This window comes from Laetiporus sulphureus (genome assembly GCF_001632365.1).
Source record: "Laetiporus sulphureus 93-53 unplaced genomic scaffold LAESUscaffold_10, whole genome shotgun sequence".
Taxonomy (NCBI): domain Eukaryota; kingdom Fungi; phylum Basidiomycota; class Agaricomycetes; order Polyporales; family Laetiporaceae; genus Laetiporus; species Laetiporus sulphureus.
The window spans coordinates 148841-174569 of NW_024468519.1; the positions used below are offsets into that span (position 1 = coordinate 148841).

Sequence of the window (25729 nt, forward strand, 5' to 3'; positions counted from 1 at the left end):
ATGCGCGCGCATTCAACGACTTCCTCTTGAACGATCTCCGCACTCCTCCAGACCACGTCGCTCTGCCTTTGGACCATGATGCCACGCGCGAGAACATCATGAAGATGCTCCAAATGCACCTGCTTGAAAACCCCAACATTTGCCCCTCCCATTACCGCCCTCTCTTAACCCGCATTGAACGCGCCTCTCCAGCATGTTTTCTGTTCACAGATACTGTTTGCTGGCATCAACATGCTGGCAGGAAGCGATGGACGGTAGTTCCCACTCGGCTCCTGCATCGCTGCTAGGCGCTCGGCCTTTCGAGGCTTCCGCAATCTGCATAAATGACTGGTCGGGCCATACCACATGTGAGAGCCACGGGAAAGTTTATCCGGGTCCTCCTCGGCGGCGGCGTTACTAAGCGTGCTGTGCATGCGCAAACGTCGGCATCGTAGGACCGTGTGCAATGTGCAAGAACTGCATGGTGAGTTTACGACATAGTACTATAGTCACAATTGGCACCTTATTCCACCCTGCGCCTGTACACATGTAAAATGCGAATTTGTAGATCTGTTTATGGGTAGGAAATGCGTCAGCTTTTGAGGTTGTCGTGTTGCGGAGTGACGTTGGATGTCTTCAGTACATACTCGGTGTTGAGGCAAGTGGACGACGAACAATACACTACTTTCTATTAGGATTGCACAGACTGTATCGATGTTGTGTTGCGTGCGAGTGACTTCAAGCACAAGATTTCATCAGGTTCAAGTCCATTGGACGATGCACAAGAGGAAGACACCCAGCCAAGCTGAATGCATAGACCGCTCTCCAAGCAACGAGAAAAGTGTGATCAAACGAAGCTAATCAAAATGTGCTGCTTTGTTCGACGGCGTACGACTCGCCACACGTGAAAGAACCCGAGCTACGCAAACTATCTGACTCAAGATGCGAACTCAAGAGTGTTTACTTTATCACCCGTGATATTCTGAAGTCATCAGGATATCTACTATGTCCCAGAATACAATGTGCGCCGCTGAAGGACGGCTGAGGACGTGTGCGGACGCGCCGAGATAGGAGAGGATCGCATGGGTGTACAGTAAGATTGGCGAAAGACATTGGATACAAATGTCGACAAAATGATGACAATGTTTTAAGATATCACAAAATACCGAATTGTGCCGCGCAATAGCCCTTCCAGCCGTGTCAAGCCAAAGCACGTTCACTTCAGGGTCGTAACAGTCAAGCGACGAGGCAAGCCCGTAGCAAAGAAGCAAGTCTTATGATATGCCCGTTCGTCCACCAAGTCGATGAATTACTATGAAGGTGGGTCCGCCAGCCGCGCACACCACGAAAGAATCGGCGAAGATGTGTGGTCGCAACCATAGCTATTGTAGCGATTGTGCGACAATGATGGAGCTATGTTCGTAGGCGCGTCATGGTGTTGTTCATCGTCCAGCTCGAATCGCATCAGGCGCGTCCAAGACCAAAACCAAGATATTGTTATCGGGGCGATACGCAGCACCTCAATGAGCGGTCGCTAAGTTTGCAGATTGACGGAGCAACAACACAATAACGCACCAATATCGTTGACGGAAGCATCTCCGCATCCGTTCAGCTGCTTCCTACTACGCATCGCCTCAGCTCCATAGCCGTGCGGTTGGGTTTTATATACGGCCAGTAAAGCGATGGGGCCACCCTCAGATGTTTCGGGTTGGATAGTGCGTGAGTGGCATGTGAGAAGCTTGTACGCACGATGGCGTAGGAGAAAGTGAGGCAGACACTGAATAAACAAAGCAAGAAAAATCCAAGAATCAAGCCAATATATGCCCGTTTCAAATGTTCAAAATTCTGCATGACGAGCGGGCTCAAGGGCATGGATCCCGACCTGCTCGATAGCGTTGCACCTCCGGCTAGTAATCACCATTCCGCGCGGCAGGACGGGTACAAGGACGGCATCGCAAGCTAGTCAGTGTCAGTCTTGTCGCGTAGGGGCAGTCTGCCGTGGAAATGACAAGGAAGCGGAGCATGTTGCCTCTTTTTGGGGGGGAGTACCGCCCATCTATAAAACCTCTCAGACACCGTCGCGGCAACGCGACCTCTTGATCTACTCCCGCGACTCCGCGGAAATGGTTCCGCGAACAGTCCAACAGCGGCAATCGTTGGCTCGATATCCCCTCTGTTGGCTGCCAAACGCATCAGATGCATTAATGAGTGCAGCTTGGAGCGGTAGCGTAGGATTGGATCCCGCCAGCGGTGACATTGTCATCACTCAAGCGCGCTAGCTGTGGGCGGGATAGAATCCCACTCGATGGTACGAAAAAAACACAGGCTCTCTGCAAAGAAAGGACTCGCTCTCAAATATCCGCCTTAATGACAGACGACCGCCCCCCGCAGCGTCGCGGTAGACAACATCATCAATCCGCGGAGGCGAAGCACCATGGCATCTTCCCGAAAGCGGGCTGTGGCAAAGTATCACCGAGATCGGGGGGCGCTGTAAGCAAATTCCCTTAGTAAAGGCTAACTTTCTGCTTGACAGGCCGCTCCTTGCTCTTCGATGTGGAGTCCCATCCTTGAAGGCATCAAATGGCCCAATGGCTGTGAGTGTGTCACATGTGACAATAAGTGACATCACGAGGCCACAGTCGGAAGCGCCCGTTAGGCAAGTAGCCACATTGTCCGCTCGATGAGGAGTGGAATGATAAATGTCTCCATGTGGATGTTTATATCAGAATTGATGATTGAAGCATGAAAGGACAAGACTCAAAACTCCCGACAACCTTACCATGGGCAAGCATAGCAAGGCCAAGACTGGACGAACTCACGATGTTCGCGCCATTTACGGCCGCATCTAATGTGTACTCCCTTGAAGCCCGACATGAAAAGTCGTGCAGCGAAGAAGCACCATGTTTATCAGCGTCAAAGCCGAATGTGCTTCATGCAGCGCGTTTGTCGAACTCGATCCCCTCCACCAAAGACGAAACATCCCGTACTTGTCGTGTGTATGTCCGAGGAGAACAATATGCATGACGGGCATGACGTACCTCTACCAGTCTAATCATCGATATTGTGGGACGTTACTCGCGAGGCATCCGCCGTATTTACAGAGCGCAGAGAGCATCATGCACCATGTCGACAGTATCACATCTTATGCTTCAGCCATCATCGATTTTACAAGAGCTCGCGCACAAAATCTTGAGCCTCAAGCTACGATCATCGTCTTCCAGGCCGCCGTCTCCTGCCCCAGGTGGTCCCTGTTATAGCGCCGCTGCGCGTCATATGCCAGATATTCACAGCATCCAGAGGAACCAAGAAGGACGCGTGGGACTGTTGGTTGGATTTCGAGGGATTTCAAACCGCTATTCTCGGCAGGCAGAATTCGACGAGCTAAGCGACGATGACCGTAAAGTAGAAAATTGATGTCAAGGCAGAAGATGCACTGCTAGTCCACAGATTACTCTCGCGCAGCTTCAGCGACATACGAAGCCATTCTGAGCAAAGTGAACCAGCCAGTCGAGGACGCGGGTGTAGCCGCGGCGCCAACAAGCGATCGAGAGATCGCACGAGGCACGACGCTCTACCGTATCGCTCGCGCGTAGCTGGAACATCTCCGCCATCCACAACGTTTAAATGCTCTCTTCATCCTCCTGCTCCTATCGACCTGCACAGAATGTTTTCAATTCATGCCCCTATCGGATCCCCTATCCAAATTGTCTCACGTACAGTGGGCCACAAAAGGCTTGCCGCCGTCTATTTCTCACTCCCACCCAGCCAACAAGTGACGAAATACGACGGCTCGAGCTCTTCCTATCCTTTATGTCTTTGTATCGATTGTGCCACCTTGCCCTCTTTTTGCAGATGCACGTTTTCTATGTGTCGTTCAATCGGGCCCCAAAGCGCTTGTGATTAGCAATATAGCCATTCATGACCAGCATGATTGTTGCAGGCCATCTCGCGTGCCTTCGATCAGACCAAAGACATTGTGGAGCGTTGATCTTCCTTTTGTTGTGCCGCTCGCTCGCAGCTATACCTTCTACCTTACAAGGTCACTCGCGCGTTGGCTGTTATCCGGACGATATTCATTTGACTTCGAAATCCACGTCCTGAAGAAACTTCGCGGTGTCGTTTGAGGTATTGAAGGGAGTTTAGGTGTAGACAAGAAGACGCTATGAGCAGATTCCACTGATTGTCCAATGATGGAATGACGGTGGGTTTGTTTCTTCTCTTCTTCGGGGAGCGGCTGACGTAGTGTACCGACGCATCCGCAGAATGTTCTTGACATTCAGTGGCATCCCCCGCGCCGAGATGGCAAGGGTGTACTCCGTCTTCGCCGATGGAATGTGGCTCTTGTCCATCTTGCGGTGGCGCATCAACTCGTGAACGCTCGTACTTCCAGCATGAAACCCATTCGCACATCAAGGTGTGTTGCTGGTGGTCGCTGATGTATACTCCATTTTGGCTGATCTGTGTGTTGACATAGACGAGTCTATCACCTCAAAGATAGGAAGACAACCGGATCATTTTCACCGGACCAAAGTAAGTTGTTCTCGGATGTATGATTAAGGATTCTGAAATGCGCCACATCACGGTAGCGTTCCCTCAAGAGGACCTGCAAGACGATACTGGGGCTTCAGGCTCTAAAGACGGGATCAAAGTGAGCACATTTCAAAGCAGCAGATCAGCCGAATGACATAAATGTGTGCCCTAATTTTATTCGCGCGATTTAGTAGCATTGGGGAATGGATGGAAATGTGACAATAAAATACTAAATAAAACGATAACAACAATCTGTGTGCCCCGAGACTGACTGGAAAGTTCGAAGCGCAAGTTGCGAAGGTCAAGCTTTGCGCCTTTCAGCAATGAGAAGTCACATGGCCGGCATGAAGACTTGGTAGCGATTGCGCTACGTCGATACGAGGCGATTAGTTCGGTTTTTTGATCAAGACCATGAAACGCCGGATGCTCTCCATTTCGATGTGTCTCCCAAACAACGCGAGTCATGAGCTTAGTTTATCTATTCTGAAGGTGGATCTCGCTCTCCCTATTCAAAATACTAGTTTATTCCAAGCAGCACTGCAATTCGGGGGTGCAGGCCTGATTTGCCCCTCCGCCAACTACCTCATTGCAGGTGTAATCCTCGGCAGCCCAGGTCTACTCAGACCTGAGGCTTGAAGCCCGAGCATACGCTATCAGACATTGGCGACTTGCGATCACGCCTATACATATCCTGCACACATTCATTTTGCTACATCGCATTCATCATGTAACTCATCCCATCCTTCCTGCCTCGCCCATTCCAGCAGCCGCTTGAGATATCTGCGAGGAACAACGGCACGCAGCCGAAGCAGAAGTGAGCCTTCTGCACGACCATAGACGCGGCGGTCGCAGGGAGGTGGAACAGGGTGGAACTTATTAGCGTGAGGTAGCTGGTCTGCGAGACCGTAGGTGCGAAGACCGTGTAGGCCGCAAGTCCGAGGAAGATGGCAAACTCGGCGAGTCAGAGAGATCGGCACCGTGCATGATGCCAGAGTGTGGGCTGACCACCGTGTCTTGCGCGTATGTCTGCCAAAGTTTGGTGCCGGAGACAACATCAAGGAAGTACGCATCCTTCCCGGTGATTAGACCACTCCAGCAGGAAGTGGCTCAAGTCCGCGCCAATCACGACCACCCAATCACTCACGCTTACGCGCGCGTGAGGCTGCACAATCACAAGGACGAGCGCAGCTGACAGCACCCGTGTCGACGAGCGCAGCTGACAGCACCCGTGTCGACGAGCGCGTGGCTCTACGGGTAGTCAAATGGTGTGGGGAAGCACGCGCTGCGATGCGCGGATCGAGGCTGAAGCTTTTCGAGCGAGACGAATTGGGGGAGGAGGAAGAGCGCATCGGCCGCAGCGCCTGCAAGACAGAGGATAAAGAGCGGGAGGCCGGGCGCGAAGACCTCCGCGATGATGTCTGTTACAGAAGAGTTAGTGCGACTGGAAGATTGAGAAGGGCGAGCGAGACGTAACAGAAGCGTAAAGCGCGATCCATGTGGCGCCGTGTCTTCTGAAAATGAGTGCGCTGGGATAGAAGTACAGTCTGTACAGAGATGACACTCATACAGGCAGTCTTCGCAATATCGTCGACGAAGCTCATCAGGGGAGTCAACACATCCGCACAAGTATGTAAGCCTGAGTGAAGAGCTCATGAGCTGGGTAACGGAATGAATCATCGTTGCATTACGCTCGGTGCATGGCGTCGGCCCTTCTCAAAGTATGAGTTGAGATGAATTCAGAGGACGAACGAACCGCACCGCAAGTTCAGGCATCCACTCTTCCAGCAGGTTCTTAGCTGATGTCGAAAGCCACAACCATTCTATCGTACGTGTTCAATGCTTGCGCACTGAATGGAAACATATATAGTCACGTACCGAACGCTCTTTAGGCTAAAGCTTGACTTCACTCTGGACGTAAAGGTTAACCGCCACACACCTGCCACCACCTGATTGAGCACACCCGCCAGACTTGAGCATTTTATCTCATACCCATGCGAGACGTGCCCAAATACGCTCACAATTCACACATCTTCTCTTTGGAGCGAAGCAAGAAGACGACCAACGAACAAAGACTATATATATATATATCAATAGTTGAGCGTATTGAAACAGCGGCAATCGCAATCGTGAACAAACAGCGTGATGGCATGACACACTCAGAGAGCTGTACAATATGTGTAACAATGGCAATAGTATCGTACGAATATATGCAGAATGTAAAAGGATACCGGTTGAAAGTGCCAATGCTGGGCCGGGAATGTTTTTGTATCGTATCATGGTATGTAGCGGGAAGCGTGTGCAGCGTCCCGACATATTACAATCCATCTGCCAACGGCACGTCAGCACTGTCCTTCGCACGACAAGCTAATGTAATAACACACCTTTCTTCACCGACGTGACCTCACCGAACAACATGATGGTGGAAACTCAGGAGCAGCAACGCATCCTCTACCTTCACGCCAGTCTCAAATTTCTGCCCCACGACAGCGCGTTTCGTGTCTGCCGTCTTCTCGATCAGTAATTCTGCGACGCTGACCCGGGGAGGCGGGGACGCCAGCGGACTGGGCGTCACCGCTTCCTGGTACTCCTCTTCGCTACCCATGTGCGAATCTCCATCCGCGTAGGCGTACGCATCGGCATCTGAGTGCATGTGAGAAGGAGGATATACCTGCGGGGGTGGGTGGGCATGCGGATAGGCCGACGGGCGCACAGTAGCCGACGGAGCCTGCGCATAAGTTGAGCGGCTACGCGAGAAAGAATGATGCTTGACCGGAGGTGGGCTGTATGCGCGTACTTCACGCGCAAAGAAGGACGCAGCTGGATCCTCTAACGAATACGGCGGCGGCGGTATCATATGCATGTGCGTGCTTTGGATGAGGGGCGATGATGTCGACGATGCCGTGGACTGGACCGGCGTGCCTGCCCTCGAAACGCTGCGAGAGTGCATGTTATACGTCGCGAGGCTAATGTCATCCGCATCGATATCCATGTCCACATCATGCTCCTCACAGTCAAGTTCACCCTCCTCCAGTTCGTCCACCTCCCCGTCAGGATTCGGCCCACGCCTAGCCCTTGCCCGCTTGCGCGCCGTCTGCCTCAGGTTTCTGAACCAGTTCGTCACCTTGCCGACGTCCATGCCGATCTCGAGTGCAAGAGCACCCCGCTCCTCAATGCTAGGCGTCGCGGTGCGACGGAAGAGTTTCTTGAGCGCCACGAGCTGATGCGGCTCAGGCCGAGTACGGCGGGGTCGTGCACCTCCATGAGAGCTTGCGTGGGAGCGATCAGATGCCGTACGGTAAGGCGAGGCGCGTGGAGACGCCGGACGAGAGTCAGAAAGATGGGAATGTGACTGTGCGTAGCTACGGCCTCGGCTTAGTGGCGCAGCACTGGATGAGCGACGAGCCCGAGGGACTGGCGCAGAGACGGACGCATGCTGACTCGGGAAAGCGAGCGAGGGGTGCCCGGTGGCGGGAGGTACTGTGGCGAGCGAGGGATGAGCAGCGCTCGCTGCCGGGGGGAACGGCGAGAACATGCGCGACTTCGATGATGAGCCTGGGTGAGCATGGGCGGCAGCGACGGCGGCGGCGTGGGCGTCCTCCTCCTCTTTGCGCTTTTTTGCAATGCTGCGTTGATTCTGGAACCAGTTGGTGACGGACTGATATCGCCTGAAAAGGAAGGTATCGGTCAGGACCCCGTTACCAGGTTTACAATTGAAATGATCTGATGGGGAAAAACAAGGAATAGGCGCCCATTATGATGAATGCATCGAAGCGGGGAGAATCAAGGAATTATCAACCGACGTCGCACTCACATGTCAATTCGTCGCCCCAGTGCTTCCCGCTCTTCTTTCGACGGATGCGGGTTCATTTCGTACAGCTTTTTGAGCGCCTCTGTCTGCATCGCCGTCGGTCGTGAACGGCCCTTGCGCGGCTGATTTTGTTCTTGTTCAGCCTCGAACAGATGCCGATGTTGTGCGTTCCCTGCATAAAATAGCGACTGCCGTTGCGTGTGTGACAGATGCACAAGGTGCTCCTCGTCAGAATAGTCGTCAAAGTCATGCGACGCCATATGCGGGGGGACAAGCCCTGGTGGTGCTGCTACAGAGGCAATAAGGGCAGATATAGGAGGCAGCTCCACAGAGCTGCTGCTGCTCTTCGTCCTTGTGCTTAAATCAGAGCCTGCGCTGTTGTTGGTACCTGGCGCTGTCGAAGAGCCCTTGTGCCGTTTCTTCGACGATGCTCGCTTGTTCTGGAACCAGGAATTGACGGTCTTGGTCTCCCTGAATCGGTCGTGAGTGATCGCCCCCGATGAGCAATGCAGCCTGTGCGGGAGGAAAGGCTCACATTCCAAGACGCTCTGCGAGGGAAGTGCGCTCCTCGAGCGAGGGATGCTCGTTTTTGTCGTAAAGCTCATTCAATGCGGCGAGCTGGAAGGCAGAATGGCGATGGCGAGGCTTCTTGGGCTGGTCAGTGCGCTCCTGCGATGGGGTGGCCATGGGGGGCTGTTGTTCGGCGTCAGATGCGGGGCCAGAGGCTGAAGAAGGAGAAGCAGGCGAGGGAGACCATGCAGTGAAGGGGGGAAGCATGGATGAAGTAGATGGGAGAAGGATGATGAAGAGGAGGCGTGACAGGCGCGGACTATAGGGGGTGGGCTGTCCGACCTTTAAAGAGAAAATTAAGCAGGTGGACAGCAGCTTGCCGGATGAGGAATTGTCCCACGGTATCATCATGCTAATCCCGGTGTCGGCCGTCCAATCCTCCCATCTGCCCGGAATAACTTCTCCATGGCCTGCCCACTCGCTTTCCGGCTCTCCTGCTCAACCAGCCCGGTACACCATCCATGTCCATTGGCTCTCCCACCTCCATACATCGCGGCCAGCACCGACCTTCGGGATGGAAAGGTAGAGCAGAATCATGGATCGGGCATGGCCATTTGCTGTGCCTGTGCGCTCATCCAGTCATTACACGTGCTGTATCAGTATTACTGTACACTTATGGGCGCCTCTTCATATTATTTTCTTCTGCTCTGTCCTCCTCTGTCCTATATCGTGGACCCACCATCTAGAACAATGTCTAGCGCTCTATGTCCGCACATCGAGCGAGCAGCGTCGGACATGCGGTCCTGGCAGTATTGCAGAAAGCTGTTCCGTTGTCCAACGAGAAAGTGCTGTAGCGTAAGCATAAGCGATCTGATGTGATCGCATGAATCCAGAATAGCATAACACATCTTCCTGACGTTATACACCCTACGTAGCAGTGCATTTTGAACGCATTTATTATACGTGTACTGCCGCAATGGAGCTGCATATCCCGCAGCGGAGCGCCTTCTTATCATGTATATGCACAGCTCGGAACTTGAGGCTAATCATCGCAAAGCTCTCCCACATCAAGCTGGAACGCTCCAACGATCCGAACCGCCGGATACAAGCGTCGTGCACAAAACATGTTCACAACACCCATCGTCGCCAAGCATAGCCGGTCTTCTTCCTCGGACCTCGGTCTTAGGCCCTTGCCCTGTCAATGCCTACCGAGTAAGAGCGATCTCAAGGTACGGTAGGAACTGTACATGGTAACAATAGTCCCGGAATGAAATATGCCCAAACTTTTCCTCCCAGCATGGCGCAGGCCGGCTGACGTGAGAACTGCTATGTTATGACAACCCCTCCTTCTTTTCTCCAATGTTCTTGATCCACGCCCCAATCGCGCCACTAACGGTGCCAGTCAGCCACATTTTATAGATGGTATAGTGTGATATCTGGATATCCACTCACAGGAAGCCCTCGTGTCGCAGAAATAGCGCGCGCTTCGTGCCCTTACTCCAAAACCTAATCGCATATGAGAGCGTGCTGATGGTCGCGGCATGCCCTGAACGTGATGAAGAACATTGATCAATCAGGATCCAGTGAATTTATAGCAGCAATATATTGTGAAGCTGACGCACCCCGGATATAGAATCCTCCAAAGTAGATACGGTCCAGATTGTACTTCTCCGCGTTCATGTACCTGTCCATTCCATCAGTCAAACGGCATGGATATTCGGAGAGCACGTGGAATGCCACACCAGAATAAGCAACTTACGCTATCTGTCCAATGTTATTTGACACCGCATACAGTAGACTTTTGCTGATGTCCTCTGGTGTGAATGTGCCCTTCTGGCCATCTCTCTTGAACACCTTGCCGAACGAACTTGCAATCATTGTTGACTTGAGTCCGAGCTTGCTGTAGTCGGAGCCGTAGATATCGCCAACGAGCATATCCACCTTTGAGTTGTCGCCCTTCTCTGAAAGCTCGAGGATTTCTGCACAATATGCATGAAGGGAAAGCTAGCTTGTGAGACGAGGGAAGCGCACCATCAAAAGTCGTAGCGGGTGTCAACAAGCTGAGTAGACCCCAGAGCGTCCCTCCCCCCAGACTCGTCCCGCTAACACGCTCATATGTCCCATCTTCATTCACCTTGATGATGGATACACCAGATCCAATGTTCACCAGTAGACATGGCAATTGAGGCGTCGGGTGTTCCACGAAAGAGACAGCATACTTGGGCGGATCCGGGCTGGGGCGTTCCAGCGGGACGCCCGCCGGCGGCGGATGCGATATCGCGTCGATCAGCTCATCCGAGAAGTAGTACACCTCGTCTGGGATGAGCGTGATGAACTTTAGCCCTTCGATCAAACACTCCATCTCGTCCTCCCTCCGCACCTCGACATGCAGCTCCTTCCCGAACATCTCATAGAACCTGTGCGCACCGCCGCCCGTCGCCATGATCTTCACGCTACGGCGCATCTCATCAATGGAGACGCCGTTCAGCGTTGCGCTGTGCTCGATGAGCCCCTCGATGAACTCGATGCAGTTGTCAATGTGCTCTGTCTCGAAGCGCTCAAAGTTGAGCTGCCCGCCGGGGAAATGCTGCACGGAGACACGCCGCAGGAGCGAGTCGCGCAAGAAGCTGTGGTTGAGTGAGGGCTGTTCGGCGGCTGAGATTGTTGCGTTCCCATTTTCGAGCACCGCGGGTGTCAGCGCACCATTGATTTTGCCGTTGTGTCCGTTGTGCTTCCCAGACAACGGCGATGAAGAGACAGGGGTCTCGCCTGGTGACGACGATGACGATGATAACGACGATACATCGCTTGAAGATCCCCTTGTCGCTGCTATTGATGGCGACTTTGGCGGCTCTGGCGAGCGAGTGAAGTAGACGACTTTGGCTAACGAGCCTCCAATCTGGAGGCAGACAATCAGCACGGCGAGTTCAATCGCTCGTCGGTTGCGGATCTTACGTCTACAGCGACATGAGACACTGGCTCGATGTAATTGGGCAGGTAGATCCCCCGGCTGTCGCGAGTCTGTGAGGGCGTCAATATATCGGCTCAGAAGCGTCGACGGGACCGCACACCTCAGGTGACTCTTCGTCCAGTATAAGTGCCCCCCGGGTATCGACGTGAATTGCCTTTGCAGTAGGAAGTGAGGGGCCCACAGTAGACATGGCGGAGAGCAAAGTGCGGAGCAAAGTCCACGACGAGATTGGCGTAATTGGTTAGCAGCACCGGCAGTCAAATGCAAATGAATGAACAGGCGAAACTGAGGAGCAATTCCGACGGAACGGCTAGTGCGGCGGAGGCGGGGAAGATCGTGCGGGGTAGCTTAAGCTGGCGGGTGTTGGGGCGGTCGTAAATCCGAAAGGGGCGATGGCCGCGGGGAGCGTCTTGTGCTCGTCGTACGATATAACTCTGATTTCAAGCATGAACCAAGACAATGCGCATGATCACGGTATGCAGCGGCGCTCAGGTATCTCCATCCTGTAGAGCGGCTGCCAAAAGAGTGGGCAAATAGCCGACCGCGCCCGACCACCTATTTCACACTGGACGCCATCGAGCTCCTCTTGTGAGAAGCCTCCTCGACAGCGTGTCTCGAGATGTCCTCCTAGCTCTCGTGTACAAATAGTCATATGAGAATTGTTGACGACAGTCCACGGGATACCATCCTCCTCTACCGCAAACAATATGAACAGCGCCAGCCTCGGCTTTAACCTCCAATCGCAGCAACCACCAGGTCGCACGCTTGCTGCTGCTCCGCGCGCACTCCCAGCTCCAGTGTCACGCCTTGCGCCTTGGAGTAAGTCATACGACACCGCACGAGCACCTTTCCTCCACCGCCTGCAACCAGGCCTGAAAGCTGCAATGTGTGCACATTCGAGTTTTGGGGTTCCTCGGTTCCGCCCAGCGGCTGCATATTGAGGATCTCGATGATGGAATCACAAGCAGCTGCGCAGTTTCGTGTGAGAGACGCTACTCGCGATCTGTAGGCAGGAACGCACCTTTGAGAGATTCCATGGCTGACAGTGAGAACGTCTCGGTTGCAGAGGCACCACTACGCATACGGTCCCACTCGGATGCAAATGTGACATAGCTGGGAACGATGTAGTCTCCCGCGGCAAGTTCGACCTCCTCTAGCTGGTACTCGTCCTCATAGCCCTCCTCCTCTGGCTCACCTGTCGAAGGATCGACTTCCTTGCTGACGAACTTGAGGATGCACTGGAAGGACGCGACGGCGTACACTTCTGGGTCATCGCGTGCGAAGGAAACGTATACGATGCCAGGCGAATTTGCTGTGGAGAGGCTGGGCAGGGGCATGATAAAGTCTTCTGTCAACACAGAGTCTCCCTGTGGCTGCATAACCACGGAGACCTGCTCCAAAACGGTATCTGCTATCGTATTCGACACGTTGAACTGTGGGAAACCGTTCAGCAACGTATGATTTGAACAGCCAAATACCAATGAACTGAATACCTGGAAGACGACATGTTCCCTGAATATGTGTTTGACGCATGACACTTGGTATTCCGTCTCAGTCTCCGTAAGTTGAGCCGGCTTCGTGCTGCTGCTGAGGACAGTGTCGTAGTTGGCGAACTCCGGTATCTCGGCCAGCTGTTGCGCGTAGGCAGATTGGGTATCCGCAGCTGTCGGAGGTGGAGGTGTCGCTGCCTTTGATGTGGACGGAACGCCGATCGTCTCCAAGCTGCCCGGACCTGTTACACGGATCAAACCCATGTTTTACGGCTGCATAGCAACGCATACTCACGAGCGGCATCCTTCGCAGCTTGTTCCCTGCTGATCTTAGGTATTGACGACGCGTCGAATGGTTTCTCCATTGCCTCAGGGTCGCTGATGTAGGAGACCAGCTTCGATTCGAGAGCAGATAGAGAATAGATGGACTCTGATAAACCATTATGAGCTAGAGCGAACAGAACATGCGGAGAACTGGGCCGACCTTCTTTGATGTACGTATCAGCGAGAGACGGCTCTTCGTATACCTCGAGGTACATCGCAGCTCGATCACGAACTTCGTCATCAACATCGTCCAAACAGCTGTCTTGACGCATAAGATAGCAATCCTAGCACATTTTCCAAGAACCCACCGCCGCAAGAGTACGTTCACGCTCTTGCTGAGCTTGTCGTCCAAGCCATTTAGACCAAACTTCGCCAGACTGGACACCGCCGCAGCGCGGACCGTCGCATTCTCGAGCACCACCCGGTTGTAGATATACCGGATGTACTTCGTCGGTTGAGGCGCCTTTGGACCCTCGACGCCAAGTAAGTGTAGAACCCGCACAGACAGCTTGGTAAATTCGCAGTCCTCGATGAACTCGCATAGGTACGACAGTGCCTGTTCCTTGCAATCGCCGATGAACTTGATCATATCAAAGATGGCCTCGACAACCGCGCGCTTGAAGTCATAACCGCCCTCGTCGCGCAGTACACCAGAGAGGAAGGACAACATGGACACATGCTTCGCTGGGAACTTCAAGCAGAGAGAGCGAATAGCCTCGACGATGATGACCTTGAACTCATCGCTGATCTCGCTCATGAATCCTGTGATCTGCTTCATGAGACGATCCACAGAAGCCTCGTTACCCGTCTGTGTCTCGTGTTAGAACATCGCAGCGACAGGGTATGTATATCGCCGACCTTCAACAAAGTGGTGATGGCGTATGTCGCTACACTTCGGTTAGAATCTGAAATCAGATTCTCCAAGTCCATATTGCAGGCGGCGACACTCGCAGGGTGCGTAAGGGCGAGCGCCGCAAGAGTACGAGTCGCAGCGAATTTCTGCGTCGACTTGGGTGATGTGAGGAACAGCTGGAGAACTGCACAAGCATTTCAGTGACAACCTCAGGATACACAGTTATGCGCTTTTGCGTACCGGCAACGGGTCTGGTCAGCTGAGATGCAGTGACACCCTTCATCTCGCAAATCGCGCGTGCAGCTTCGAGGTTCACCATATCGCTCTTATGCCGCAGCCAGCCCTCCAGAAGTTCGAACATCTGTCGTTGGACACTAGCCGGGCTGCGTCAGCGAATGCGACCTATTTCACGATAGCTGTACACACTTGGGATCCTCCTCCATGACCTTGGCGGCATAACGAATGAGCATACACAAGGCCATCGGGTTCCTCAAAGCAGTGGATGCTCCTCCCTTGGTGCCGCCCAGTTGTTGAATCATCTTGATTATAGCCATGCGGTCCTGCTGACGGATCAGATAGAGGAGACCAAGGGCATGATACTGCGTGATGCTGCTCGTTGATGTAACCGCCTGGTATCCATTACCGGATGGTGCGGCAGAGCCTCCCCAGCCCAAGTACGAGCCCGGCGAGCTGTTGCCAAAGAGTGACGAAGACGACTTGCCAGACGCAGCCTCCTGCGCCTCGTTCACCCATCGCTTGACCACGTCCTTGGCCGCCGGGAACAGATGGTATGCGGAGACCAATGCAGCAGAGGAGATGGACGGGTTCTTGTCAACAATCGCCGCCTTGAAGAACCGCTCCACGCCTTGCGCCATAGAAGGCTTGAACATTCATGGATGAGCTGCATACACGATCAAAGGCGCGCCGCTTACGTCGATAATATGGCATAATGCACGAATGGCATTCGGTCGGTAGATGACTTCCGAGTTTGGCTGCATGTCCTTCATGATACTGCTGGTGACCATGATGACATCCTCCGCAGTGTTAGCTAGCTCCTTGATCGCCAGATACACCATTTGCCGTAGTGCGCTCTGAACGCGGACACGCGGGGATCAGTGGGAACGAGTGTCTCAGACCAAACGGCGTGCTCACGTCCTTGTTTTGGAACAATCTCGTTGTTCCAAAGAATAGCGTCGTGGCTTCTTGTGTACCAAACGTCTCGCCGACATACAGCAGATACACGATGCGAGTGAGGAGCGCCCTGCACTTCCGAGGACTAATGGGAGTATCATTGAAGACACGAGCTTCCTGGATCACGGTAGTTTTGTTGTTGTAGTAGGTGCTGAGACCATTTTCCTCGTCCTTCTTCGAGGCAAGAGACATGACGATGGCAAAGGTGAACTACGCGCTTTGAGCTTGAGCGCGACGTGGTCGTTTGGAATTCATTGAACTCCTGGGACCATCATTACGTAAGCATGTACCATGATATTGATACGGGGCTGTACTTGATACTACTGCGCGTTCATGACAGCATCTCTCACCGTGTTTTGCTCCTCTTCATGCGGCTCTCATATGTGCAATCCCCCTGCATCGCACATCAATCCAACTAGGCCGGCGACATTGACGTCGCACAAATTTTGATGGGCGACAGTAACGCCAAAACATATTAAAGGAGTGGCACGGTCTGGATTACAAGAATTGGCAAGGAGACAAGCGCGAGGTTGTAAGGAGATACTGTATGTGCTAGTCCCGGATAGATTGCAAGAAGTCCGTACTGTCCGTGCTGCGCGATTACAAGGGTATACTCAATACCAAATGAAATCTTCTCAGGTCCAACAGAAAGTGGTCGTGAAGTGTCTGTCCTACATCGTCATATGCCCTATTGCGCCTAGAGTGCGGCGACCGCACCAGCAACAGCGCCGATAGCCATCACAGCCATGGAACCGTAGCTGAACTCGAGATGACCGGCACCGTTGAAGGTGCTGACAGTCGAGGATGGGGCGGAGGAGGTTCCTGAGGAGGCTCCAGAGGAGGCGGCGTTAGCAGCAGTGGAAGAGGCGCCAGAAGCGCCGCTGGAAGATGCTCCCGAGGCAGTCGAAGCGGCCGAACCCGATGAGGTCAACGACGCCGAGCTATGGCCACCAAGGTCAAGGATTATATTGACAGAGAAGAGGCTCACTGCACATACCTAGCGCCACTTGAACTAGCAGCCGACGTGGATGACGAAGCAGTGGTCGAGGGCGGAGCCGCGACGGAGAACTCGCCAGTCTCAGCGAAGACATCGTTAATGTTTCTTAATAATACCAGAAGTGAGTAAACGTAGAAGAACGGACAAGAATGGAGACCACTCACGACACATTGACGGCCTCCAAGTAGTAGCCGGACCTACGAATGCAATGTCTGTGGTCAGAGCCAAGCAACCCACATTGCACCACAACGCACCCAACGTCAACGGTTGGAAGGGTCAAGCTAAGGAATCCCAGAGAAGACTGGATGTTGGTCGCAATGGCGTACGAGTTGTGGAAAATGTCCGGGTTCGTCAACTCGAATGAGACGGAGCTCGGGTCTCCGGAAGCCGTAACCCAGCTAATGTTCACGACACCGTTGCTCTGCCATCCGTTCGGAGTCTCCAATACCAAAGCAGATGCCAGGGGGACGAGGGCGATGAGGGCGCTACGACGGACGTTGAGACCCGCTCTCCAAGATGAGGAGGTAACGAGGCAAACACGAACCTGAGCTTGAAGAGCATACTGAACGAAAGGCCGTAAGGTTACTTTTGACGACTTGAAGGCTTGACTACTGGGAGGGAGGGCGGGAAAGGGAGGCGAACGGGAGGACTTTGCACGCGGGGGAGGACGGCCGTTGTGTCAGGCTTTTGTAGCTGCCTACACATCTCCCACGGTTGCTGACCAGAACTTTCGATCTTCTGGCAGCCGCCAAGCAGACGGTTTCACCTCCCGCGCAATTTTAGCAAGCGATCGCCACCCGGAGCTCTTACGCCGCCTTAGCGGCAGAGGGCTCGACCGCCCAGCCCGCCTACGTAGGTTCTTCCCTTGCGCAGGGGTCAATGCTACGATACTCCTACGTTCGTCTACAGCTCTATCCAAGCACCTCCTGAGAATCGTAGCAGAGTTCTACAGTTATCTCTCGAGAACCCTGACGACCTCGGTATCTGTGTGATCACGAACACGCCAGCTGACAGGCTTCGAAGAGGCATCCGTGACATCCGCCATGCGCATGCTGACCTCCATCCGACGCCTAGTAAATCTGCAAGAGGAACGGTGCCGTCTAAGAATAGGCAAAGCGAAGATCGCGGCGTCTGCGTACCTCGTCGAATGGCCTCGTGTCATTGAAGCAGCTTTCCCAGACTTCATTGACGGCGCGCTCGGCGGTCGCGTCGTCCGGGCACGCTGCATTCGCGCGCACAGACAAAATGGCACGTCTGCGCACGCAAGCCTAAAAGCAACGCAAACCGTGTTCAGAGAGCTTATTGAATCCTTCCGCGGTGTTAGGGGCAACCGCACACACCTGATGTTGCTTCGAGAACGCTAAGAACCCACGGCGTAGCTCACGACCGAAACGGCAGTCACCGCTCAAGCTGTTGGCACGAATCTTTTCACAGCGGGGCGGGTCGGAAACAGTCAGGCGAACAGACGTGCGGTGAAGAGGTGTGAGAGCGGCAGCCCGCCTACCTCACTGCAAGCATGATGCCTCAAGTTGTTCCAGTCGACTTTGAATTTGGCGTGATCGTACATATGAACCAGCTCGTGTACAAGGGTGTCTTCCATGTGGCCCTTGTTGAAGAACCTACCCTGACAGAGAACGACGGCGCCTGCCTCGGGGCTGAAGCCTCCCGCTCGCGTGTAGTCGCATGGTGCGCAGACGATATCCTTCGACGATACGTCGCATCCCGAGAGCTTCAGGTGCTTCAGCATGAATATGACCGCTGGACCTAACGACCAGTGACACAGTAAACAACCGGAACGCATCACACACAATGTGATTAAGCACAATGCCCATTTCATAGCAGTCAGCACGACGGGACGACGGGTTGTGAGCGCGAGCTGACGACGCACTATAATTCATCAATTCTCTCTTCCACTTCTCACAGGTCTCGCTATGATAGCGTTCCAGATCCGCATTTCGCTGCTCAGGACTGACACCTAGGCCTGTAATTACAGAAAATGTGCGACGCCATCGCTGAAACGTAGAGTTGTCGCTGTCGGATAGGCCACTGCTGGACGTGTCGGAGTCAACGGAGTCAGGCATAGATGCGGAGGAGAGTCGGTTTTGGTCGACACGTGCACCGCGCCTAACCACGATCCAGATCTCTGATCGGGTCTGCGAGGGATCTCACTCCGATTTTTTGCTCTTGATTTTGTTCGGTTTTACACGACGCTGCGTATTGCGCAGTACAACTCGGGATCCACAGAGTACCACAACTCGCTTCTCTCATGCAAAACATTCAACGCTTTGGCATGCAACCCTCAAATCTGCCAGTCGGGCTCAGCCGATGCCAAGCCTCATAATCTCGCTGGATTTGTCCAGATTGGTCTCACCCTCTGCATAGACGTCAGCGAATGGCCGACGAGCCGATGACAGCAAGGACGAACCTCCGAGAACGCTCGTAATCCCTCCTGAGTCGATGCACACCCATCATTGCTCGTCTCAACACACCGGCAAAACGAAGTCAATGAATTTTCTCACCTGTATGTTCTTGCCGGTCTGCTGCCTTATGCTTTCTTGGGAGCGCACATGTGCTACGACAACGTCTTCGACGCTAGCGTGCAGATTCGCAAGAAGCAAAGCACGTTTTGTGCTCTGCACGGAATCAGGGGAATTGGAACAGATCTCTTCTGCCCAGGCTAGGGCTGTGGCTAGGACCTCGGACTTGGGCACGACCTTATTGACACTGAGAGAAATAGGGTTATTTCATTGTCTTGTACTGCACGGAGTGATAGGAGGACGTGACAAGACTCACAATCCGAAACGGGTGGCAGCATCCGACGCTGTGACATTCCTACCGAGGAGTAGCATCTCGCTAGCGAGCTTGATATCTGCGTTACTCCTGTGTTGCGATCTCATGGGCTAAAGGCGTACCTGATGACCAGCGATTCTCGCCAGCCTTGGCATACCTGCGTGCGTGTTTGAAGAGGCTCGACTTCACTGACAAATGCATTGCACGCACCACCTTGGATCGCGACCACGCCGCGCTTCACCTCAGGTAGAGCGAATGTAGCCTCCTCACTCGCGACCACGAGGTCACAGTTCAGTATGATTTCCACTCCGCCACCATAGGCACTGCCATTCACAGCAGCAATTATCGGTTTAGGAGAGCTGGTCCGGCGAGAGATGCCTGCGAATCCATGGACATCACTGATAATGGACTCTCCCTCATCTTGGGGTCCATCTTGCGTCCGTTGCTTCCAGCTTGCATAGTTATACGTGTTACGAACAGCACGCGTCGTTGCGGTGAATGCACCTACGCAATCAAATCCGCTCCTGCGCAGAATGCGCGTCCTTCCCCAGTTATGATGGCGACCCTGTCGTGCAGAGCGTGAAGACAATCGGTCTGAATGCTATTTCGGGAACACAGACCAGAGGCTCGGCTCATTATCGAACCAGTCGAAGACCCTTTCAATGTCCTCTTTCATTGTAGATGTCACAGCATTTAGAGCTTCGGGACGATTGAATGTCAGAAGCATAACGTGCTCCTTTGGAAATGCCACTCTGATCTGATCTGAATGGACAGGTGGACGAAGATGACTGACAGTAGCAGTGGGCTTTGCAGTCATCGTGAGTGATGTGTATGTCGACCGACAGCACGACGATCTGACTGGCAAAGCGGCGCTTATATGATGCCACCTGATCGCGATCATGCGCCCCGTGGGGAAACGCCCGCCCCGCGTTCACCAGTCCCAGCAGCCGCGCCGCCGACTCCAGCAGCTTGTAATTAACGTTCAGTTAGAGCATGTGTATAAGCTGTACCACGACCGTACTATCGAAGCCAGCATCGGATACTGCACCCACATCGACCAAATTCTTGCTCATGAGTCTGCCAGACAGAACTCCCACGTACGATCCTCCCCTCCATGACCTGTCGTCCCCTGCCCATGTGCTCTCTCGCCTTTCGTCATGCGATGACCATACCCCTTCCAGAGCTTCCGATGGAATACAAACGACCGAAGCTGTATGTATCGTGGACTTGGCTCCTCGTTACCTGAAGGCGGCGGAGGATTCTTCGCCAACTTCGGGACATCCCTGCGCTCGTGTCTCAGCCAGCGCATACATGCCACAACAAGCTAAGACTGACCATGCAGTGTATGGCAAAACGTCTCGAAGAGTGATGAGAACGGTTCCGCGTGTCTTGATAGACGTATTCCCTTGGTCACCATCAAGTGCGTCTTCTTCCGCATCGCTTGGCGCATCGTCGCCGTCATCATCTTCTGTTCGTTTGTGATTGCGTTTCTGGTTCACTGACGGAGTGGGACCTGCTGCCAGAAAGTGTGCAGTCGAACGAAGGAAACGCAACAGCAGAAGCTGATTCGACAGTATGTTTCTGTCCTGATCAGCTATACCCTTGCCTTCAGGGAGAGATCTACCAATTTCAGCCGCCTGACGAACGCCAGATGAAATACTGATACTCACCTGCGTGCGGGAAATTCCAGACAATCCGGTCCCATCTCCTGCCCTTTAGTGCTGCACACTTCTCCAGCTTAGTAGCATCAACGCCAAACAACACTTCCATGCCCCGTTCCCGCAAAACATTGACGATCCCTGCAGCGTCTGGGTATTTCCCGTAGCATTCGACTTCGGTGTCGTAGGCAGTGGCGGTCACATTCGCCCCGGGCAGATATTCCAGGTTCGCAGGTGGATCTGCCACGAGCGCGTGGGCAAAAGAGAAGTTTCCCTCTCCGATAAGTAATATCCGGTCCGTAGAGTGGAATGGAATGGTGGGACGTAGTGGTGTAGCTTTCGCCTTGCCTTTTGCTTTCGATTGCGTCGCTTTGTTGATAAGATCGGCTGCATGCGCAGCTTCTTGTTTCTTCTTCAGCCTGGTTTGCTGCGATGATAGAGCAGCCTTTAGCGACGTCTTTTTTCCGACCTTGTTCTTGGCCATTGCGAATGTCGAGTGTCCAGAGAAGGCTCTATCTGAACGCTTAGACGCTTGGTGTTTGTTGTGGCGTTGTGTACTACATACAACGCCACGTATATAGTCGATCGCGCCGAACGTGGCCGCACCCCCTATCCTCTGACGCCACAACCCTCTCACGCTGATCCTTACAAAAAACATCTCTAGTCGTTCTTTACATCTCTGATACTACGTTAGCAAGCAATATGGTTTGTGTGCCTCTCTCGTCGCCTTGGAAAATGCTGAAGAGCAGACGGCTGTTGACAGCCCACTGAATTTGAGTTGCGCAAGCGGAACGCACAGTTCGCGGACAAGGCTCGTGCTGGCAAGAAGCCCACCAAATCATCTCGTCAAGAGGTGCTTGCGAAGCGTAATCCTCTCGGGCTTTGGGCCCTGGGAGTTATCCTCTTCGTCGTTGTGGGAGGAGGTACGATTGGGGTCTCGTGCGTCGGAAATGCACACTAACATGTGTCTAGTCATTCTGGAGCTTCTTCGATTACTGTTCCTTTAAAGGGCTTTGCTTTCCGCTACAGGCTGTCCGAAGATCGTGGTTGGTTCCACTAGTTTCCTCCTGCCTACAACCGGTCCTGTATAGCTTGTATAAAAGGCAACATAATCGAGTGACACTACAGTCCTCAAACATCGTGTCGCAATACGCATTTAAAGGTGCTATGACAAACCATGAATATATTGTCTGAACTTCAGCTGTCAGTACCCTCTTTGCTGCCGCCAGATGGACCAGCACTGTTGCGCTTAGGTCCAGATGCATCCTCGGCGACACTCTCGACTCCTTCCATCGGTTCCTCGAGTTCTCTCTCGTCGATCTTCACGGCATCCCCTGCCCATACGTGCATGGTTGGCTGCCATACCATTACGATGTTGTCCTCAGATGTGCTTGCTGCAGTCCAAGCCTCTGCTTCTCCTGGTGCCCAACAGAAGTCGGTCGGTCGCGCGGTGTGGCCTGCCAGAGATCGTTAACGTTTAGCGTGCCTCGTGCCGAGTCGCTACGGGTCTGACTGCGCACCTCCGTGAACGAACAGAAGTTCTGGCGGTCCGTCTTCTTGGTCGTCTGGTGTTTGTTCCACTCCAATCTGCGATAGATCCCACACATTGATTCTCCTATCACTCGATGCTGAGGCAAATATTGTCGCGTTGTGAGGGGACCATGCTAGGTGCAGGACTTCATCTGTATGAGACTCAAATGTGTGGAGCCGTTTCGTGGGCGACCTCATGTCATGCAGAACGATCGTCTGCAGGTAGAATGCTACTGGATGAATGAACGCGAGATTAAACGGAAACATACATGATCTGCGCTGCCTGTAAGAAGCAGATACTCGACGGCCGGACTGAATGCGACAGCTAGAATTTCGCGATCGTGCGCCTGGACCTTAGTCGTTGGTTCTGATGATGCTCGTGTATCCCAGCTGTGTCAACATGAATGTCAGCTTCACCAAGGTGAGACGAAAGAGGACGGACATCATCAGCATCTTATCATCTCCTACACTGGCCAACACATTCTCATGTTTTGAATTCCAGTCTACGTCCTGTCATATGGTCACTACAGCCGCCTCAAGAAAAGATCGACACCGTGCTCACTCCCACAACCGATGTATGCCCTCTGAACACTGTAGTCGGCTCAATGGTGGTTTTAGCCTTGGTGTAAGAGTTGATGTCCCTTCAACAGAATGTTCATGTACACGAGAGATTCTGGACGAGTACTAGCCACGTACCAATGGCACACGGTCATATCTTCCGAGGCACCGAGGATATGCCCAGACTTCACTGGGTTCCAAGCTAACCCAAATCTGCGCGATTCAATTAGGTGAATCCTTAGCCATTAGGGGAATCCCATTTCGAGTACCCTTCTTTATTTTGGCCCACTAATCGTATGTCTGGCTTGCACACGCCGCCTCGCTCCGGCTCGCTTGAATGTTTTGTACGGTCGAACACCAGAACCTCACCAGACACAGCTTTGGTGGCAATCAAATCAGGATTCTGTGGCATATACCGTGCGCGATTGACTTCTCCCTCGTGATTGATTTTCTGGATGATCTGGATGCGCGGCTGTGGTGGTATAGAGTGGCCGCCGAGCTCGCCCCGCTCGTCATCGTAGTCTGCGCGGTCCAGCCTGTCCGCGGAAGGGCTCTCATCGCGCTTTGGAAGTTGAACGGTCGCTATCTGCAAGTAATCCTGGGCCTGACCTGACGTGTGGGTACCTAAGAGTAGCCGATGGGTCGTATAAGGCTTGTTGGGCGGTCTGCGCAAGCTATATCTTAGTGAGTGGCGCGACGGGGAAGTTTCCATAAACGTACGACTCCTTGTCGGGAAACCACTGGCAGGTCAAGCTCGGCCAATCTAACGCGTGCGTAATGACGACGTCGTACAGATATGGGGCATTCTTCTTCCTGAATGAGACAGGACGCTCAGCTTGTTCATTCAGGAAATACTCAGTGTGTCTCACCATGTCTTGTATTCCTGCGGATGTTGCCGTGAAGTCGGCCAATATCAATCGTGGACGGTAGTAGGGTACGCGGAATCGTATTCACCTCGTTGATCAGCTTGTTTTCCTCCTCAGCGGCAAGATCGTCCTCCACTTCTTCTTGTGATGGTTTCATTGTCTATGCCCGATTTAAAGTTTTTCGCTACGCCAGACGATAGCTTGCCAGGTCAGACCAAGAGGGGGGCTGAGCACGAAGTTGTCGGAGAGTGGCAAGCCCGGTTGCTTCTTCCGTTCAAGCCTGGGCGCGACGCGTTATAACAGTGTGACGGAACGCGTCTACCGAATGCTGTCACGCCTCTCGGTCACGCATTCAGGTGGCAGTATGTAGTCCAATGAGATCAAGGCCACCGCTGCAGCTATTGTTCCACTACCTAGCACAATGGAGAAGCGCGGACGACATGAGGAGGTTGGACCAGCGTACAATGCTGCACTACCCACGCCTGTACATGCACAAGGCAACGCGTTCTAATGCGACAGGATTCAATAGGGAATGGGGTATGCCTCGAACGTTATGATAACTCGGTTTCCCACTTAGCAAACAACTTCTCGAGGTCAAATCTAGGGTCCTCTGGATCCGTGACAACTGATGAAAAATTATCGGTTAGCGAACCAATATTCAATAACGGAGTAGGACATGGATGTAGGTTGGGGATAATGACAAAGAGTGCAGCATTTGAAACTCACCACTACCCTTTGGGCCCTCCTGCTTCTTCTTCCACGCCTCTCTCGCTTGCGCTATTAGCTGTTCGCGCTCATGGATAGCGTGATGCAGTTTTTCCTCATCGTGTGCCTTTTGAAGTGTTCGGCGGTGTACAATCCCATACAACACGCCCGCCACAAGTGCGGAGTACCGGACAACCTGCAATAACACCGCACATCAACTGCGGAAACGCGATATCGGCGAGGCAGATGTAGACGTACATTGACCGTTGTAGATGCCATTGGACTGCCAGCCTAATCCGAACCCCCGTGACAATAATCTGGCAGTGCGAGCGGGGTTGACTACCTGATGAGTTGGTGGAAATCGCACGTTCAAAGCTCTTCACGCATAACGGAGATTAAACGATTCCAGACGTACCAGTGAGCAATAGCAGTATGAGCGCACAATACCGAAGTTGTGCCTCCGCTATGCTGGGACTTGCGGGAATTTCAGGAAGGTGATTACGTGATATCGGCACGTGCCGTTGTCTGGCCACTTGTGACACCGGATTTAGTGAGCCTTGACTTGACGTTCACCTTCCACCAACGTACAAGCTTGTGTAACCTCCTAAACATCGAAAATATTGCATCCTCACGACTCTCTGGCAGTCATATTGCCACTGTTATCTGGGAGGGCGATCTCTTACTGGAGCTTACCCGGCTGCAGGCAGATTCTGCCTCTCTCGCACCGAATGGCCAGCAGACTGTCGATGCATATGGGCTTTGGACGATAATGGAATACCCTCAAATGATGGGTTATAAAACGATGTATTGAAGGCCACGGCGAAGGCTTAGTATGTCCAGCTATCCGGTGATTTAAGGAATTCATTTGGACATCTGTAGTGAGCTCTCGAGCGATAGTAAGCCTTCTATTGTGCGCTTTCCCCGCGACACATACGCATGTGGGAGGGCGTAAGTACGCTGTAGCGAGCA

At 53.2% G+C, this 25729-nt stretch overlaps 11 protein-coding genes across 11 annotated transcripts; 2 read left to right on the plus strand and 9 right to left on the minus strand.

The window, feature by feature from the left end:
* Positions 1–1769: 1769 nt before the first annotated feature.
* On the plus strand, positions 1770–3572 carry LAESUDRAFT_748694 (uncharacterized protein; the record flags this gene model as incomplete). The annotated part of the gene is made up of 5 exons (XM_040911528.1): positions 1770–1941; positions 2371–2469; positions 2513–2573; positions 3133–3376; positions 3427–3572. Exons 1-5 carry the CDS (start codon positions 1829–1831, stop codon positions 3570–3572), a joined length of 663 nt encoding a protein of 220 aa, XP_040766323.1. The 5' UTR covers positions 1770–1828.
* A 3164-nt stretch (positions 3573–6736) lies between these two features.
* LAESUDRAFT_723456 (uncharacterized protein) lies at positions 6737–9140 on the minus strand. Its single transcript, XM_040908420.1, has 4 exons — positions 8853–9140; positions 8321–8788; positions 6891–8174; positions 6737–6834 (listed from the first exon to the last, which is right to left on the minus strand). The coding sequence occupies exons 1-3, from the start codon at positions 9092–9094 to the stop codon at positions 6911–6913; spliced, it is 1974 nt and encodes a 657-aa protein (XP_040766324.1). The 5' UTR covers positions 9095–9140; the 3' UTR covers positions 6737–6834; positions 6891–6910.
* Positions 9141–10275: 1135 nt separating this feature from the next.
* Positions 10276–11988, minus strand: LAESUDRAFT_648350 (pantothenate kinase; the record flags this gene model as incomplete). The annotated part of the gene is made up of 6 exons (XM_040904104.1): positions 10276–10373; positions 10450–10511; positions 10587–10806; positions 10859–11726; positions 11783–11848; positions 11899–11988. 6 exons carry the CDS (start codon positions 11986–11988, stop codon positions 10276–10278), a joined length of 1404 nt encoding a protein of 467 aa, XP_040766325.1.
* A 539-nt stretch (positions 11989–12527) lies between these two features.
* On the minus strand, positions 12528–15848 carry LAESUDRAFT_757311 (coatomer subunit gamma; the record flags this gene model as incomplete). Its single annotated transcript, XM_040912284.1, has 11 exons — positions 12528–12766; positions 12820–13231; positions 13292–13530; positions 13584–13718; positions 13773–13870; positions 13921–14420; positions 14471–14649; positions 14706–14839; positions 14892–15346; positions 15398–15556; positions 15618–15848. 11 exons carry the CDS (start codon positions 15846–15848, stop codon positions 12528–12530), a joined length of 2781 nt encoding a protein of 926 aa, XP_040766326.1.
* A 260-nt stretch (positions 15849–16108) lies between these two features.
* On the minus strand, positions 16109–17236 carry LAESUDRAFT_723460 (uncharacterized protein). Its single transcript, XM_040908421.1, has 5 exons — positions 17198–17236; positions 16908–17138; positions 16818–16850; positions 16654–16758; positions 16109–16597 (listed from the first exon to the last, which is right to left on the minus strand). Exons 1-5 carry the CDS (start codon positions 17212–17214, stop codon positions 16354–16356), a joined length of 630 nt encoding a protein of 209 aa, XP_040766327.1. The 5' UTR covers positions 17215–17236; the 3' UTR covers positions 16109–16353.
* A 211-nt stretch (positions 17237–17447) lies between these two features.
* On the minus strand, positions 17448–19030 carry LAESUDRAFT_43623 (uncharacterized protein). The gene is made up of 5 exons (XM_040902454.1): positions 18542–19030; positions 18158–18417; positions 17994–18077; positions 17793–17921; positions 17448–17732 (listed from the first exon to the last, which is right to left on the minus strand). Exons 1-5 carry the CDS (start codon positions 18732–18734, stop codon positions 17724–17726), a joined length of 675 nt encoding a protein of 224 aa, XP_040766328.1. The 5' UTR covers positions 18735–19030; the 3' UTR covers positions 17448–17723.
* LAESUDRAFT_723464 (ClpP/crotonase) lies at positions 18956–20298 on the minus strand. Its single transcript, XM_040908422.1, has 8 exons — positions 20064–20298; positions 19952–20008; positions 19654–19895; positions 19566–19600; positions 19447–19514; positions 19173–19377; positions 19079–19102; positions 18956–19027 (listed from the first exon to the last, which is right to left on the minus strand). Exons 1-8 carry the CDS (start codon positions 20258–20260, stop codon positions 18989–18991), a joined length of 867 nt encoding a protein of 288 aa, XP_040766329.1. The 5' UTR covers positions 20261–20298; the 3' UTR covers positions 18956–18988.
* Positions 20299–20404: 106 nt separating this feature from the next.
* On the minus strand, positions 20405–21623 carry LAESUDRAFT_723465 (uncharacterized protein). Its single transcript, XM_040908423.1, has 3 exons — positions 21114–21623; positions 20779–21049; positions 20405–20726 (listed from the first exon to the last, which is right to left on the minus strand). Exons 1-3 carry the CDS (start codon positions 21583–21585, stop codon positions 20513–20515), a joined length of 957 nt encoding a protein of 318 aa, XP_040766330.1. The 5' UTR covers positions 21586–21623; the 3' UTR covers positions 20405–20512.
* An 89-nt stretch (positions 21624–21712) lies between these two features.
* LAESUDRAFT_696688 (uncharacterized protein) lies at positions 21713–22024 on the plus strand (the record flags this gene model as incomplete). The annotated part of the gene is made up of 2 exons (XM_040906279.1): positions 21713–21806; positions 21865–22024. Coding segments are annotated over exons 1-2 (162 nt in total), but the record flags the coding sequence as incomplete, so codon positions are not given.
* A 19-nt stretch (positions 22025–22043) lies between these two features.
* LAESUDRAFT_43427 (WD40 repeat-like protein) lies at positions 22044–24382 on the minus strand. The gene is made up of 10 exons (XM_040902450.1): positions 24144–24382; positions 24059–24072; positions 23910–24002; positions 23459–23854; positions 23328–23402; positions 23194–23272; positions 23074–23141; positions 22901–23021; positions 22622–22847; positions 22044–22558 (listed from the first exon to the last, which is right to left on the minus strand). The coding sequence occupies exons 1-10, from the start codon at positions 24210–24212 to the stop codon at positions 22299–22301; spliced, it is 1401 nt and encodes a 466-aa protein (XP_040766332.1). The 5' UTR covers positions 24213–24382; the 3' UTR covers positions 22044–22298.
* A 17-nt stretch (positions 24383–24399) lies between these two features.
* Positions 24400–25199, minus strand: LAESUDRAFT_723468 (uncharacterized protein). Its single transcript, XM_040908424.1, has 4 exons — positions 25176–25199; positions 25019–25103; positions 24782–24956; positions 24400–24680 (listed from the first exon to the last, which is right to left on the minus strand). Exons 2-4 carry the CDS (start codon positions 25037–25039, stop codon positions 24607–24609), a joined length of 270 nt encoding a protein of 89 aa, XP_040766333.1. The 5' UTR covers positions 25040–25103; positions 25176–25199; the 3' UTR covers positions 24400–24606.
* Between the last annotated feature and the right edge of the window lie 530 nt (positions 25200–25729).

Coding starts and splice junctions, on each gene's coding strand:
- LAESUDRAFT_723456 (XM_040908420.1), bottom strand. CDS start 9,094: ATGCTTCCCCCCTTCACTGCATGGTCTCCCTCGCCTGCTTCTCCTTCT. Junction 8,789..8,852: donor CTCGCAGAGCGTCTTGGAAT/GTGAGCCTTTCC, acceptor CGACCGATTCAG/GGAGACCAAGACCGTCAATT. Junction 8,175..8,320: donor CTGGGGCGACGAATTGACAT/GTGAGTGCGACG, acceptor CTTCCTTTTCAG/GCGATATCAGTCCGTCACCA.
- LAESUDRAFT_723468 (XM_040908424.1), bottom strand. CDS start 25,039: ATGGCATCTACAACGGTCAAT. Junction 24,957..25,018: donor TGGCATCTACAACGGTCAAT/GTACGTCTACAT, acceptor GTGTTATTGCAG/GTTGTCCGGTACTCCGCACT. Junction 24,681..24,781: donor GGAGGGCCCAAAGGGTAGTG/GTGAGTTTCAAA, acceptor ATTTTTCATCAG/TTGTCACGGATCCAGAGGAC.
- LAESUDRAFT_43427 (XM_040902450.1), bottom strand. CDS start 24,212: ATGAAACCATCACAAGAAGAAGTGGAGGACGATCTTGCCGCTGAGGAG. Junction 23,403..23,458: donor GTGGGCCAAAATAAAGAAGG/GTACTCGAAATG, acceptor TGAATCGCGCAG/ATTTGGGTTAGCTTGGAACC. Junction 23,022..23,073: donor GATGATAAGATGCTGATGAT/GTCCGTCCTCTT, acceptor ATGTTGACACAG/CTGGGATACACGAGCATCAT.
- LAESUDRAFT_723460 (XM_040908421.1), bottom strand. Junction 16,851..16,907: donor CTTCCAACCGTTGACGTTGG/GTGCGTTGTGGT, acceptor TTGCATTCGTAG/GTCCGGCTACTACTTGGAGG. Junction 16,598..16,653: donor GCTAGTTCAAGTGGCGCTAG/GTATGTGCAGTG, acceptor TGGTGGCCATAG/CTCGGCGTCGTTGACCTCAT.
- LAESUDRAFT_43623 (XM_040902454.1), bottom strand. CDS start 18,734: ATGCCTGACTCCGTTGACTCCGACACGTCCAGCAGTGGCCTATCCGAC. Junction 18,078..18,157: donor GGCATCATGCTTGCAGTGAG/GTAGGCGGGCTG, acceptor CGCTGTGAAAAG/ATTCGTGCCAACAGCTTGAG. Junction 17,922..17,993: donor CGTTCTCGAAGCAACATCAG/GTGTGTGCGGTT, acceptor CGTTGCTTTTAG/GCTTGCGTGCGCAGACGTGC.
- LAESUDRAFT_723465 (XM_040908423.1), bottom strand. CDS start 21,585: ATGGCCAAGAACAAGGTCGGAAAAAAGACGTCGCTAAAGGCTGCTCTA. Junction 21,050..21,113: donor CTGGAATTTCCCGCACGCAG/GTGAGTATCAGT, acceptor CTCTCCCTGAAG/GCAAGGGTATAGCTGATCAG. Junction 20,727..20,778: donor GTTTTGCCATACACTGCATG/GTCAGTCTTAGC, acceptor ACACGAGCGCAG/GGATGTCCCGAAGTTGGCGA.
- LAESUDRAFT_723464 (XM_040908422.1), bottom strand. CDS start 20,260: ATGACTGCAAAGCCCACTGCTACTGTCAGTCATCTTCGTCCACCTGTC. Junction 19,896..19,951: donor GCAGGAGCGGATTTGATTGC/GTAGGTGCATTC, acceptor TAACTATGCAAG/CTGGAAGCAACGGACGCAAG. Junction 19,601..19,653: donor CGTGGTCGCGATCCAAGGTG/GTGCGTGCAATG, acceptor ACACGCACGCAG/GTATGCCAAGGCTGGCGAGA.